At 38.1% G+C, this 15,474-nt stretch overlaps 1 protein-coding gene across 7 annotated transcripts in view; it reads right to left on the reverse strand.

The window, feature by feature from the left end:
- Positions 1-526: 526 nt before the first annotated feature.
- The window catches only part of TRPC3 (transient receptor potential cation channel subfamily C member 3), a gene marked incomplete at its 3' end in the record, with an annotated part of 62,385 nt that continues 47,437 nt past the window's right edge, over positions 527-15,474 (reverse strand). For 6 of the 7 annotated variants that reach the window (XM_082316123.1, XM_082316121.1, XM_082316120.1 and 3 more), the window contains 8 exons: positions 13,502-13,718; positions 11,566-11,799; positions 9,921-10,185; positions 7,636-7,831; positions 5,635-5,844; positions 3,278-3,361; positions 2,152-2,227; positions 527-669 (listed from right to left, as the gene is read on the reverse strand). In XM_082316123.1, the coding sequence (XP_082172249.1) occupies positions 527-669; positions 2,152-2,227; positions 3,278-3,361; positions 5,635-5,844; positions 7,636-7,831; positions 9,921-10,185; positions 11,566-11,799; positions 13,502-13,718 (1,425 nt within the window). Of the gene's footprint in view, positions 670-1,092; positions 1,129-2,151; positions 2,228-3,277; positions 3,362-5,634; positions 5,845-7,635; positions 7,832-9,920; positions 10,186-11,565; positions 11,800-13,501; positions 13,719-15,474 lie in introns of all 7 variants that reach the window. The other variant, XM_082316119.1, reaches the window with a different exon arrangement.

A 15,474-nucleotide genomic window follows, 5' to 3' on the forward strand; every position in this document is an offset into this window, starting at 1 on the left:
TACTTTCTTGTAATCATACCATGAGTTCTCAGCTTAGACACAGTACTAGCATCACTAATAAAGAACAAAGATTTCAAGTAATCCTCCACTGATCTCTAGTTGATTTATGGTATTACGAAAAATCCTATTCGTACCCAGTTGCTGCAAGGAACAGAGTACTACGCTGTATCTGTTATTTTAATTTTTTCTTGCAGATTTAGTGCAAAGAATTGTCAATATGTATTCATAAACCTGTTAAAATATCAGCAAATCATACCATTATACCTTTTTAATGCAGAAATGCAAAAAAAAAAAAACCCAAACAAACCCAAAACGATGATAGTTCTTGCTTTTAGACCATTAAAATGAAGAGAGCGATCTTCTTGTGGTGAGTTAATAAAATTTCCTAAGACTAAATTCCAGAGAAGCTGTACATAAAGTTATTTAGTGCTAAAAATCTACAATACATTTTTCAAGTATAAGATACTGAAATATTATTGCCAATAAATAGTTGTGCTGTAGTCAAAGCCACGGTTCCGTTGTTGAATCATTCACATCTCAACATATTAGGATTTAGTTTCTCACTGAGTTTATGTATTAGAATTGCTAACTCTTCCGTTGCTTGGGACTTATCCTCCAAAAGTTCGTAGCGAAGACTGGAGATATCCTGTTTGATTTCCTTTAATTCACCTGTATTAATCATTGAAAGAAATACTTGTTAGCAAAGTTTAACATTCATTCAATACCGTTAAGTCACATCAGTGCGTATTTCAGACGATTATCTCAAAAGGTTCGTGAAAGCAGGTACAGGGGTGGGGCAGGAGGCTTTACCTCTTCTTCATTCTCAATGAGATGCGAGTGTGTCTCCACCCCTAAACAGTACCCAAGGTATTTTAATAGTCCGTTGAACTCTAGTGTTGTGCTCCACATGGATACACATCATCAAAAGATTCAAAAAGCGCTTTACATAGGTTAATGAATTAATCACGGCAACACTGCTGAAGAGCTGGTAAATATTAGTATCCCCCTTTTAGAGAGAAAAGGTGAAGAGATTTTTTCTGATGTGCCAAGATCACACAAGAAAAGTATGGCAGAGCTGGCAATAAAACTCACAGCTTATGAGTCTCTCTCCTCTTCCTTACCAATATCCTTTGAATTAGAAAAAGTCAACCAATTTAAAACTGTGTTACAATTTGGCAGAAGTACAAAAAACACATTTAAAAGAAAATATTTGTCAAGGCCAGGCTCGTAACAAGCAACAGCATGTTTTCCATCATAGGATATTCAGTTCAAGAGCAGAAGCTTTTTAAAATATTCAAATACTATTCTTCCAGCAAGCGTGAGGTATGTGAATTCTTACACAGTATCCACTGCAGGAAATGATTTGTCACACGTGAAATAAAAGACTATGAAAGAATACCTAAATTCTCTAGAGATGCAAAACAGGGAGAAATCCCTAGACTTGTTCCCGGTGCACCGAAACCAACTAAATTAGCCCAGACCAGAACTACTTCTGCTAAGCAGGTATGTTTTTCTGATGGTGGTCACACAGCTGTCTTACTGGCTGAACCATGATGGTTATAACCTCCAGACTGTGGGGAACAAAACCATTGCTGGGGTGTTACATTTCCAGGAGCAGAGCCAGCCCTGGAAGGGACATAATTCTATTGCCTGATAATGTTTTAGCTAGCCCCATGTCGCACACCCCCCTATTATTTTGTTTGGGGACCTGCCCAGAGCTCAAGAGTTTCTTTTTTGGCCTGCACAGCTTTATGAAGGGAGGTAATACAAGTAGTTCATGGTGTAAAGCAGTAAATTGCATGTTCAGTTGAATGAAACGGAGAGAAAGATGTCCTGCAGCTCTAACTATGACTCTGGAAGTGTGAATGCAGTTAGTGGCTTCCTCACAAATTTCCTCTGTAACTGTGCATCGCATCTGTGCTCCTTTTTCTACCTGTAAAACGGGGCCCATAATATTTCTGTTCTACTTCTTTGGTCCTACTTGTCCATTTTTGTTGTCACAGGCATACTTCCAACTACTATCTAGTAGCATTTGAAGTAGAAATAAACCCTCTTTTTACTTGAAACCTCCATGAACCACTGTAATACCGATTCCTAATACAACGTGACAAAAATTGTCTCTGAATATTGCAAATGCAGTCTCTTTCTTACCTTCATTTACTTCATCATTTTCTTTGTCCACTTGTGCTTTCAGAACATAACGTTTTATCAGTCTTTTCATTATTTGCTGCCAGATTAAAACAGTTATATAATCAGGTGAGCATATATAATTAAACACTATTCATTTTTCTTTCTTAACGATCTCCCTCACATCTGTATAAGTGAAAGAATGAACAACCCCCGATCAAGCCGTTGCCTCATCTGGGCTTTTTTGGTGGCATGCTGAGATTCATCATTACAATAAAGCACTCTTCTCATCCAATTACCTCCTTACAGAGCACCACAACTTTTTGTAGGGAACAGGACAACAGGAAAATATGTCTAAACACACGTAATTTAGGTTTTAAGTAGCTTCAGAATAGGTCTTACTCTTTGTTAAACTCAGTTCACCTGTGAAAGGATGTGTAATAGTAAGAGATAAATATTTACCTTTTCAAAAGAAAGTTGAGATTTTACAGTATGACAGTGCAATGTCAGCTGCACAGGATTTGTTAAGGTAATATCTGTATTTTTACACTGTAACTGCCAGGTTTCCTTGTACGTACTAATATTCTTGTACTGTGTTTCCATACCTAATCTACTGTAGCTCGTCTAACAGAATTTGCACAGGTGGATTACATACCTTCAACATTTTCACTAGGGGAACAAGAGGTCCTATTTACTCTTCTATTTCTGAGCTGGAAAGAAGACGGGAAGGGAACCTCTGACAGACTCCTCTTAACAGAAAGGAGCATTCCCATCTGCAGGAATGTTTAATGTCACGTCTCAGATCATGAGAAGAAAGGAAGGGAAAGTAATGCTAACCTAGTCAGCTCCATGCTTTCACATCCCTTCCCCAGAAATCAGTTTCAGATGTTTGCTTCTCACACTTTCCAAACTGGGACATCAAAGGAAAATCTAAGTTTGGTAGAGGCTAGTTTTTAAACGCTTCAAATAATACCGCTTGCACAATAACTGTCCGTTTTCCAGTAGAATCCTGGAGTTTGATTTCTACAGGAGGTTTTCTTTCTTTGGTGAAGGCAAAATGTACTTAAAACACAAAATTCTGCTTACTTACAGTAACTTCTACTTACACACAGTTCTATTACTCAAAACAGTGACTGCTGTATGTACTTACCTGATAGCGTGTCGGCTGATTGAGAATGCTGTTAAAACTGTGCGATTCAAAAACTCTGGAGTTTGACTGAGTGAAAAGGTTTAACTAGGAAGAAATAAGACAAAATTAAAATATATTATAGAATGCACAGTTAGAATTTAGCTCCATTTTTTTTTTCTTGGAAACATCTTGGGGAGGTCTCCATGGTCACTATATCAGAATATTATTTAAAAAAAACCCCCAAGGTTGCCTTCACTTATTTGTTCATTTTGGTTTTTCTTAAACACTGATCATTTTCGCCATCCTGCTCACAGCACAGCTTCAAAGCAAACATGCTTGCACAGCTAAGGAAATAATGAATTATGACTTGGAAGCAGGGTTGAGTGGCCAGAGCAAGGAGAGACTCTCTAAACTGGCTTTAACAAAGAGCTGTTGCGGATCTGCACTCTTAAGCATACTTTTATCTACAAATACATGCTCAAAACGATTTCTGCTTAGTTCGAAGTGTTTTTCCAAAGCACCATTTTCAGAAATAGTAATACATTTAGAAAAATGGTCATTGTTCAATTATTTGAGGATCACAAAGCCATCAGATCCCCAAAAATTTAACATTTTTGTAGCGGTGGGCTAGAAGCAGAAGGGAAAAAAAGCCACCTTGGACAAGATGGCTTTGTGACTAATACAGAAGGTTTGTTACTACCAAATCAGGGACCTAACTCTCCTCTCAGATACACTGGTGAGAGTGAAGTAAAAAACATCTATCCATAGAAGAAGATTCAATGCCCTAATCTGCATTTGTCATTAATTTTCTGTGTGGCCAATTAAAAGTCACTGAATCAATGATAGCTGACCTCTCTGGTGGGGTTAGGGAGCAAACTGAAGTCAGCCTACATCTATGTAGTAAAGTTAGATGCTTTCCGTAACTGTCGTGGGTTTTGTGCCTATACTGCCTACAGCCTGTCACTTCAGCTGGGCCACAAGTGGGCTATTTTTACCTGCTCCAGGTTGCCCACCTTCTTGTGGGCAATGAGACATCAGCTCAGCCACCATTTCTATTAGGGAGTGAGGCAGGATTTATCTTTGTACAGTGTAATACATAGTGTGCCAGCCCAGCCTGACACAGTGGAGGCTGTGGGCTGCCTTTCCCAAAGAAAAATAATTTGGTTTGTAGTTCAAGAAAACTAGCTCCACCTGACCTGTCTCAGCAGTGACTCTGACAGGATTTTAGTTCTTTAGTGACTCACTATCATACTTAGAATCTAAGTACTGCTGTATGATATGCGAGCACTACTGAATGTTGTGTTATAAAAGTGTATCTTAGGGTGTTGAGGTTTCTTTGGTTTGTTTTGTTTTTTTAAACACATCTCCTGTACAGTGACTGGAGAGAACTAATGGAGTTCAGGCACTCAGAGCACTAGAGAGCAAAAGATGAGCAGTTAGTACCAAAAAAGTGCTTCTAGCTAAACTGATTTAAATTGACATTTTTATAAACATGTATGTACTTTCACTGCCTACAGAAAACTGGAGAAAGTATTTTCTTTACTGAAGATTCAGTACCACCCACAGCTCAGAAGTCCTAGGCTCCAGAGAGATCTTTCAGAAAAAATGACTAGGCTTGACATTTCTGATATTTACAGTAAAACAAATAAAAGTTATTTTCAAGGTATTGCTTTCAGTCTTTGTAACACATGGAGCTTTGAGCCTAACTTATAAAAAAAGCCACATGTATCCTCCTTAACCTGTCTGTACCCCAGTTTGCCATCAGTAAAACAAGGGGAATTGTTATCTAATTCTCACAAGTGCATCGTGACACTGCGTTCCACCAACATTTGTAAAGAACACTTAGATATCCAAATTTAGAATGTCATGGAAGTGAAGATTATTATTGCCAATCCCCCCCTTTCCTGTTGTCTTCTGTTGAGAACATAGCTTTTGACAGTAGGCAGTGAATATCATACTGACCACACTTCATCCTTTTCCTGTCCTAGTGAAAGGAAAAGTTTTATCTTCTTACCCTCCGCCCTTTTTTTTGCCCTGAACTAAAAATCTTTCTAATAGAGGCTGAAAGCGTCTTTATTCAATATTTAGGTCATTCCTTGTGGGAATTATTTGTGTCTTTGAATACTCAGTTCTTTTTGTTTTAATTGTGTTTCTCCAGTCATTAGACTTTCCTTGTGGTCCAAAGAGAATTTATAGCTATTTTTTGGTTTTATGCAGTACATTTAGGCAGTGTGAAATACCTATCTATGAATATAAATGCTTGACTTATTACCGTACTATCATCAGAAGCACAGATTATACCCTAAAACTTAAAGAAAAGCAGAATGCTGGAGTGGATACACAATTCTTCACTGCAATGAAAAGATTTCAGTACTTACCCTAGATTTGGAATTGCCCATTCCCATTTCAATGTCCTTCTGTAGCCGTCTCCTCCTGCACTTAGAAAAGTTAATGATCCTCATGATGAAATAGAAAAAAGATTTGGGGCTTGGTACCAGACTGAACGGTGGAGGTAATGTTTTTCCATCATCAAAATACGATAACCAAAGTTTAGAACGAGCAAACTTCCACTCTACATCACTGTCATCCTGTGTTAAGATATAAAAACAAGTATGTGCTTTGTTTTTATGAAATGCAAAACTTCTTCCAAACGAAACTTCTTTTAAATATCTACCCTCTCTGGTTTTACATAACATGTTATTTTCTTGCTAGTAAGACTCCCAGTAGTTCTGCAAAAATGCAGCCACTTTATCAAGTCTATTTTAACTAAATTTCAGTTGTCTCTTTATGGCAACATCTCATTGACAATACTTAGTTAAAGCATGTGAACCATTTAAACAAGTGTTGTTTTTGCACTGAGTGAAAGCCAACATATAAACTCCTTGCCATTTAAAGTGGAACTTTTTTGGTTTTTTAAAGTCTTGTTTTTCTCATTAAAGTGGTCATGTGAATTTGGTACTCACACAAGTCACGCAGTATTAGCTTCAGGGCAGACATGGTTTAAATTGGTAGTACTCACAGCTTTTTATATAACCATGAAAAGTAACTCTGATTTATAATGGAGTACAGAAAATACAAACTTTGTTGTCATGAAGAAATCATGTTAAAAACCGACAAACTGATTTTGTCCTAATACATTCTTACTGAAGTATTCCAAGGCTGGGCTTGGTTTACTCCAAAGGTAAAAAGTTTGTTTATTATAACTATTTTTTTCCTGCTGAATTCCCTGACATTTCCCAGAAATCACTGGCAATGACGTATCCATTTGCACGCTATGTCTTAGATAGTCTTTTTTCTCCTGCTAGCGTGGGTGTGTGCCCACATCTATGTGAATGTAGTACTATTTGAATAATATCAGAACTCATGGTCTGGAAAACTTGTGCTATAAATATACTTTTACTTTCATTTCAGCAACTTGGGGTTTATTTTTAAAACCCAAGTATCTTCTCTACTTTAAATTTTCTGAATTTTTTATTGGAGTCAGATGCTAAAGATCTTGAAAAACGAAGATACTTTGTCATCATAATGAAATTAAAATAAAATATCTCTCTTTTAATAAGCAATGCAGCCAATAACTTTGTGTGAAATGTAAGTATTCATTCAACTCAGCCATTTGGCAGATTTGGAGAAATAATGCCAGTGTGTTTTCAGGGCATAGGGCAAAGCTCAGCAAACCTAGAATCGAGTTTTAATATTGTACCTACAGTGGAAAAAAGCACATACTACAAACAAAGCATGTAAGCATTGCAAAGTGCGACTCAGTCACAACAATCTTGAAGATAAGCACCTGTATCATACTCCACGGACAGAGGCATATAAATGTAATAAACCATGTCCGTGTATCACTGCTGTGCATAAGTGTCTAACCCCTGCACATTTAGCTAAAAAGTTTGAGGACTGGAATTAAAAACAAGATTTCCTTTAAAGAACACATCAAAATACATTTAATCCATTTTGATCCATTTTGATCCATCAAAGATTGAAGTGCACTACATTAAGGAAACATGCAATAAGCACCCTAAGGAAACTGGGAATGAACCACCCATGTCTAAAATGTTACACCCAGTAACATTTTTCTACTTGACAGGAGTCTTCATTTGAATATTACTTCAGATTTTAAGATTTCTGGATGGGTGACATCTCCTTAGATGCATATACAGGGCACAATATGAACTACTTGTTCAGATCCTGTAAGGTTCTGCAGCTTGACTGCGTTGTTAAAGTCAGTCCTAGGAACATGTTATTTTTTGTGACCTCCTTTACTGAGGTAATTTCTTCACTGTACTTTTGCATATCAAGATGCACTCATTGAAATAACTCCTAATAATTCTGCCCTTTTTCAAGATAACAAAAGAGAATAACTTGGGAACAGAGCCCACCTCAATTTCTTGATATGAACTGTTGATCATTGCAATCAGCATGTTGAGCAGAACTACTACCATCGTTACATTGTATATGCCATAAAGAACATAACCAATGTTCTCTATAAACTTATGATCATATTTGAGGACAACAGATGTTACTTCAGACAAGCCAAATATTGACCAAAATAAGGTCTTGAAACTTTCTTCCACTCTGTAGGGGGGAAAAAAAAAAAAAAAAAAAAGCAGCATTATTACCAACCACACAAATAAATATATTAAGTTGTGTTTACAGTAAGTGATAAACAATCCCAAGTAATTTGCCTGTGAACCAGGTTTGTAGAGCACTGATCAAAACAACAAACATGCAAGAAAATATTTTTCACAGTATGTTCAGTTTCTCTATTGTGCCCCACCTGTCCATCACAGATAATATAGTTGTAATAATACATGCAAAACAACAGACCAGGAATTAGAAAGGTATAATATTTCCAGGTTTTGAGATGAAGCCTCCCTTTGTTTTCCAGTTTAACTCTGCAGGGGGCAGACCTTTGCTGTCCTAATAAAGCTAAAAATGGGGCTGATGGGAAGGAAACTGCCGCAGTCCTTTCAAGGGCTTCCGATTAAACCTTCCATTAGGAAGGGTGCACTCAGAAGCAGGTAGCAGCAGGTTCAGCAACAAAACTGACAAACCAAAGGGATTTCATGGGATTTGTTCAAGACTTGTTGAAATCAGTAGGAGCCAGGCACTTCAACAGGAGGCAGGCACCTAGATACCCTTAAGGCTCCAGGTCCAGGACCGACTGCCTCTATGCTTGTCTCCATCCCATGGTCAGGACGACTCCTGAGGAACTGAGCTGCCAAGGGCTCTCCGACAGCTGCCAGACAGCTCTTCAAACCTTCAGGGCCTTTGAAAGTGGATCCTCTTCAAGCTCTCCCCCTCATGCCACCATTCCTCTTTCCACTCAGGAAAGATTGCTACAGGTTGACTTGTCATGCAGTCAGGACGCAGCTCACTGCAAAGCTCTATCCTGCCTCGCCGAGAGGTGGGCTAATGAATGCAAGCTGAGAGATCTTGATATTCAATAGATTTTGATGTGCCTTCCATTGCACCCTGCAGAACTTACTGGAAATGACTTCATCCTCTGTGTTACCAAAAAGTGAACCAACAGACAGCTCTATTTTAATAACTAAAATATGTCAGTACACATATCTTGAATTACCTGTTTTAACACTGATAAGTGATTTTTAAATGCAAATAATACACAAATGGATGTATAGTCTAGTAAAATAACACCGCTGTTTAAGAAATGAATATTAATAAGCATTCAAATAGTATGCATACTAGACACCTGATATCAAATCCTGTAACTAAAGTATCATTATGTTTCATTATTTATCTAGAGAAAAGACAATGTGTAAGAATATGTGCAAAAATCAGGCTCAAATTAAGGAGAAGTCATGGAATCAACTACATGAAAATATGGCAGTTTTTACAGAAGTCATGTTGCCTGTAGAAAGATAGGAGAAAGAAAAGTTCTGAATTTCACCATTCGGTGGAATTACTTCTGGTTTGGAACGTCCTAAATATTTATCACTTCCAGCATCACCTTGTTTCAGGGAGTAAAAAAAAAAAAAAAAAAACCAAGGAAACAAAAAAAAAAATTTTGGAGATCACAGCAAGCAATCTCATTGCATGAAAGGAAACTTGTAACTAGCATTCTTCTGTACTCATGTGACTAACGATTATACGCAGTTGTCATGTAGATTGCAGACCTGGATCCAAAAGAGTCCAATGCAGTTTACAGATTTGTTTCAGTACCGGCCAAAGGGAGAAACATGTAATCCACAGAATCACTATCTCCGTTTCTTGACAAATTAAAATTATTTGGAGGCCTATTATTGACATCTAGGCTAAATCTCTCTGTGTATCAATTAGGTCTGACAGAGCCCAGTTAAAGATGACAATTCTAGTGGTTGCTTTGGGAAAATGTCATTCGGAAGACATCAGTAATATTTTCTTGCAATTGGTTGTCCACAAGTCTGTGTGATTAACATAATATACAGGTAAAATTATTTTAGACTGCAATGAAAGCTTCCACTATATAAGTAGAAAAGAATTGGTCTTCTGTATTCTGCTTTCTAAGGTCCTGAGATACCTGATTTCTCGCTGACTTCAACTGTCTTCAGTTTTATTTTAATGCTAGGAGAGAGCATACAATATCTCACAGACTTTGTTACCTTAGTGAAAAACTTGAAAGTTTAATATCGGCTTTTTACTGAAAACATAACTTCATACTTACGTTGTAAAGGCTGGGTTTAGTTTAGCTCCAAGGTAGTAGGAATACAGTATGAACATTCCAATCATAAATGCAAGAAATACCATGATAAAAAGGACCATAAACTTAAAGATGTCCTTAACAGTCCTTCCAAGTGAAATCTGCAAGGGCCCAAAACTCTCATTTGCAGGCAGGATATAGGCAATCCGAGAAAAGCTAAGAACGACAGCAATTGCATAAAGGCCTTCAGATATTATCTGAGGATCAGATGGGAGCCATTTATCTCTAGCTGAAAGATATGAAATACAGGGGTAAATATAAGGAGTTACTCATTTATCACAATGTTGAAAAATAAATCTCAATAGGATTTTTCCATGAACACGTCTGAATTTAGATGAAACATATTTGAAGAGTCTAGTAGTTGCTACTCTATTCCTATTTCCTTTAAGGCACAAATGATGAATACAAGTTACGTTACCTTTTGCGAGAAGAAAAACTATACTTGAAGAAACATGACATTTTCTTCTACAGTTTGCATTTTAACCTGAACTACATAACAATAAATAACTCCTTATTGCTTTTCTTAACACAACCGTATTATTACCCATCTTAAGAAGCACTGTGCTAAAGCCAGATATTTATTCACACTTTGTGTTTTATTGATGGGAAGTTAGCAGTGTTGGTTGATGAACAATTTCCTTTATTAATCGCACCAAGCTTTTCTCATTGTTACAAGTTCAGGATGTAACCTAGTTCCCATTGAAATCATGAAGATTTTTGCCATTTACCTCAATGGAAGTAGGATCATGCTTTTTACACACAATATGTACAGAAACAATTGAGTTATATATAAATTCATTAATTGTTCATTACGTGAATTAATGCACCATCTTAGCAAAATAACACTGAATCAAAATGTGGTTCATATCAAAGTACCACGTGTTTCTAAATGTGTATTTACATATGTACAAATTCAGGTTGATTATCTAGCGATTAACATAAATAACAAAGCCAAGTCTTTATAATATATTGAAGCCAAGCTATTATAATATATTGAAGTTCATAAAGCATATGCTAAAATACACCATCAGCAGCAAATACAGCCTTTGCTGGTGTTGCAAATAGAGATTCATCACACCTTTAATTAGTTATTGCAGTGCAGAAATTGTATTTAGTACTTTTATTCTATTTGAGCAGATCTTTACTGGGCCAGCATCCTTCCTTCAGCAGGAAATGCTGATAGATCTTTATGAATACGAATAACTGGATCAAACAACTGAACCAACCAAAAAAAAAAAAATTCCCATCAAAATTTTATCTGTTGTGCACTAAGCCAAGAATAAAATATAGTTTGCAAATGTTTAAAATCAAGAGGGTCAAATTTAGCTCTAGGATAAACAGTTACAACAAAATTATGGATAGCTACATTTGAACTGATTTTGTCCTTATGCCTATTGTTTTGTTTTAATGTATTAGCAAACTTATTTGTCAAATTAGTGTCATAACAGCTATTGTTTAAATAGAATAGAAACATAAATATTGAGGCAGAAATGGTTAGACAACGCTATGAATACAAACACATACAAATATTCACCTCAAGGCTTTGAAATGCTAGTGCATCCTACCAGTTCCTATGTTCAGATCTGTGTTGCAGAAAAGTTAAACTCACCGTAAGTAAAATATTCTATTTCTGGAGGAAGCGTGACCTCAGAGAGGTCATTCTCCTCAATGTAGTTGTCCACATATTGTTGTGCTTTTGTGGCCTGCAGGAATGCCAGAAGCCTTGCTGTGAAAGCAGCAATGAAAATGGACAGCATCCCGAAATCCAAAACATTCCATAACTGCAAAATATATTCCCTGGGTCCTTCCAGCCACAGCTCTTTGCATTCTGACCACATCATACCTGCAACAAGAAATGAAAAAAACATAGCAATGTTGGCCAAACTCTTTTCATTTAAACTCTCTGCATTCTCACATTTCATGAAGCCAGGTGGTACCAGTGGAGCAAAAATTCACTTATTTGCAGTGTCACAGTGTCATCATACACCTTGAGTAAGGCTCTCTTGGTTTTAACAGGGTTGATCAAATGGCAAGGTATTAATTGATACGCAGGGATAAAGCTCAGACATCTCCCCATAGGGTAGCATAGAGCCATGACTTTGTGGTGAAAGTATTATGGCCTAACAACATAACAGTATGCTGTACTTCTAAAGAAGGAAAAATGTTAAATGTGGAAAAAAAACTCCTCTCATTTCCTTACCATTTACATTCATAAACCACTTCTGAATCAGAAGGATTTTTACAGAGGAGCACAGCTAACCCAACTACACAGATGACCAAATACAAAGGGCACAATTATACTACTGGTTCTCCACTTTACAGAATAAGATGCTTTTCAGCATAGGAAGTGGAATTTGGCTATGTGTAATTCAGTTATGTTACTCAAATTTCTTCTCAGAAATCCATTTACATGGATTTAATGCAGATCACAGCCTCATCATAACCTAGAGATGTAGTTGTTGGGAGTCAGGACTTTTTCTTACTTCAAAAAAGTTTCTCAGGGAAAAAAAAAAAAAAAAAAAAAAACAAAAAACAAAAAACCACACAAACAACAAAACCACAACTCCCCAACTTCTTTTCTTGTTTCCCTGGCTGGGTAATTCACTGCTGCCATCCCAACCATATGCACAGGAGCCACACACTGGATTGGCTTGAGGATGGCTGCATCTTGAGTGCCCAAGAAATTTCTCACAGTGACCGAGTCCTAAAGACCACCAAAATCTCAGTCCTTGCCTTCTATCAAATAAAGAGGCTGCTCCCCACAGCATACAAGGGATATGCATCTCCCTACCCAAACACAGTTTAGGACAAAGCACTGCTTAAACCAGGAGATAGAGGTGATTCAAAAGGCAGAGCAAGGTACCTTCACGTAGCAGCCACAGTAACACTTCCTTTCTCTTCCACAGCCTGTAAAAGCTGAGAATGCTAATTACCATGTGGCTAACTGACACTGCTATGTAAAGCACCCGACTTTGGTGAAATGCTAGAAGATAGCATTTTCTGCCATACAGAGTTTCAAACAGATTGACAGCTGACAAGGTTTTGTGAAAAAAACTGAGTAATGAGACCTGACTCATTAACCCCTTGACACTGGTAGAAACTGTCATTTCCCCAAGTGCTATCTAGGCAGTAAAGCCACATAAGCACATGTGTGCTAGCACATTAACACCGAGCAGTAGGAACTCCTGCCCTTCTGGCACGTACAGCAACGTAGGCTTCCTGATACTATTTAAGAAAACCGCTTCAGTAAAGTATAATTTCTGTGATGTTCTCTTCAGCAAACCTGTGCTCCTGTTAGAAATGCCAGAATTACTAAACAGCACGGCAAATCAGCAAACAAAATTTTACCCCATGCTGCAAGAGGGGGCAGCACAGAGATGCTCTGATGCTCTCACCAGCTCTAACGCAGTTACCTGCCCTAAGGGCTTATTCTAGCTGCCCATCAGCTGGAGCAAAGGTTTGGGACCTGAGCTTCTGTCCTTTCTTTTAGAATTTATATCTGCAGGAAAACAGTTGAGATAAAGATGAAGGGGCAATATACCTACCAAGTACCCATACCATGATCAGCATTTCTGTCCAGGTGAACTGGGTAGTCTTCACCCTAAAGATCTGCTTAGGGTAATCCGTAACAGTGACATTCGGTAGTGTTGTTATACCTTCAAATCTGTCTGAAGCATTGAACACCAGCAGGCCTAGGAAAATAATGAAGGATGCTGCATGTGCCACAAATTTCATAAATGGGCTTCGAAGAATTCTTCCAAGCTGCAAAGGCAGAACGAAAACAATCACTCAGCTTTCTCAAAGAAACAAACTCTTTCATCAGGCATTCCAGAAGCATAAATGGGCGCTCAGAGCTCAGGACAGTCTGAAACCTCATTTTTAAAGGATATTCTTCCAAGTGTCAGAACTGTGATGCTTTACCATTTCCGACAAAAGTCTCCCAAAGGCAGCCTCATGGAGTATGCTGTCCTGTTAGTGAGCGTTCATGTTATTCCATAAACTCTAGATGGCAATGTCTGAGGGGAAACACTCCAAGGAATTACAACTGTACAATGGCTGTGACCAGGAGTTTGATCTAATGCCCACAGATACCAATGAGGGGCGGAAGCAAGCACATGGAAAATACATAAATAAATAAAATCTCCAAGTCGCAAAATGCTTTCCCTACCAACAAAAGCGTACTATTAGCTTGTCTATGACCATATCTCTAGGAAAAATTACAGACTTGTCTTCTCATCTCTGGCTACTGTATTCCATCCACAGAATATACATTCAGAGCTAGAAGTGCCAAGTAAATAACCTGTCTACTAAAAATAATGACTGTTCCATCACAATGGTCTAAAAAGGACATCATCAGAAATATTACTATTTTCAAATAAATTCAGCTGATTTCATTCACACCTGCACCTGGTAGAAGGACAAAACAGCAACAGCAGAGGCAGCCCAGACCACACTGGAAATAGCAATGGGCCTGTTGCTGTTACTTACTGTGGGGGGGGGAAGAGCCTGTGATCCCATCAGTACTAACCTTATCCTGCAAGCCAGCATCAGAAGTGTCAAGCTATAAGCCCACTCCTCTGAGGGCAATCCTGCCAGTATCATTTATTTAGGCAGTAAGGTCTCGTGTGGCCAGTGCTGCTGCAACTCCCCACCCCGTACTCAAAAAATGCAGCTACTGGTGAGGCTGCACCATAGACAGCAATTTACGCATTGGGTCAAGCACAGAGATAGCATTAACGACACTCTTTGGAGACCTCTTGGGGGGAATGCACATGTAGGTTTACTTGTCCTTCCCAGCCTACCTGCCTTTGGGAGGAGTAGTACCTTTGGAATACACCTCCTTTCTGTAGCCTGGGCAGGACAGTGCTTGTCCCATCTCTGCACATGGTGTGACAAGGTAGATGCTAGACAGACTTCATCTTAGCTGCTGCACACCTCTTAAGGCCAAATGTCTCCTGTCTCCTTCAGTACAATAGACCAATATACTGCTCCGCACATAATGCCCGACCTTTATTAATGTTAATACGCAGTTCTAATGTGATAAACTATCACATACCTCACCAATATTAAGCAATATTCCAAAATCCCCTGTCAAGAGCTGCATTATCAGCAGTACCGTATAAGAAGAGAAAAACAAGTTCAGCAGATGGGGAACTGGAAGTAGCTTTCTTATTTCAAAGGAATGGTTTTCCTGAAACTGGGGTCAGCTACTACAAACTAAGAAGACTAGCACATGCTAAACAGCATTTACTACCTGTGCAAACAATCTCAGGTTCCCTTCCTGCTCCTGACCTTTAGAAAGCACCTTTGAAATTACAATATCAAACAACTGATCTGAATGTACAGTACTTTTATTTGACATGAGCACTAGGAAAAATGTCAGGTGTTTCTGGTACTGGGAATTAAAGCCCAAGGACAAATGTCACTTTTCCATATTAGACACCAGCTAAAAATATATTCATACATTTCTATGATATGGAGCTGTGAGTGAGGAATATCTTTACTACAGATATTCATG

Source organism: Platalea leucorodia (assembly GCF_965183815.1).
Source record: "Platalea leucorodia genome assembly, chromosome: 6".
Taxonomy (NCBI): domain Eukaryota; kingdom Metazoa; phylum Chordata; class Aves; order Pelecaniformes; family Threskiornithidae; genus Platalea; species Platalea leucorodia.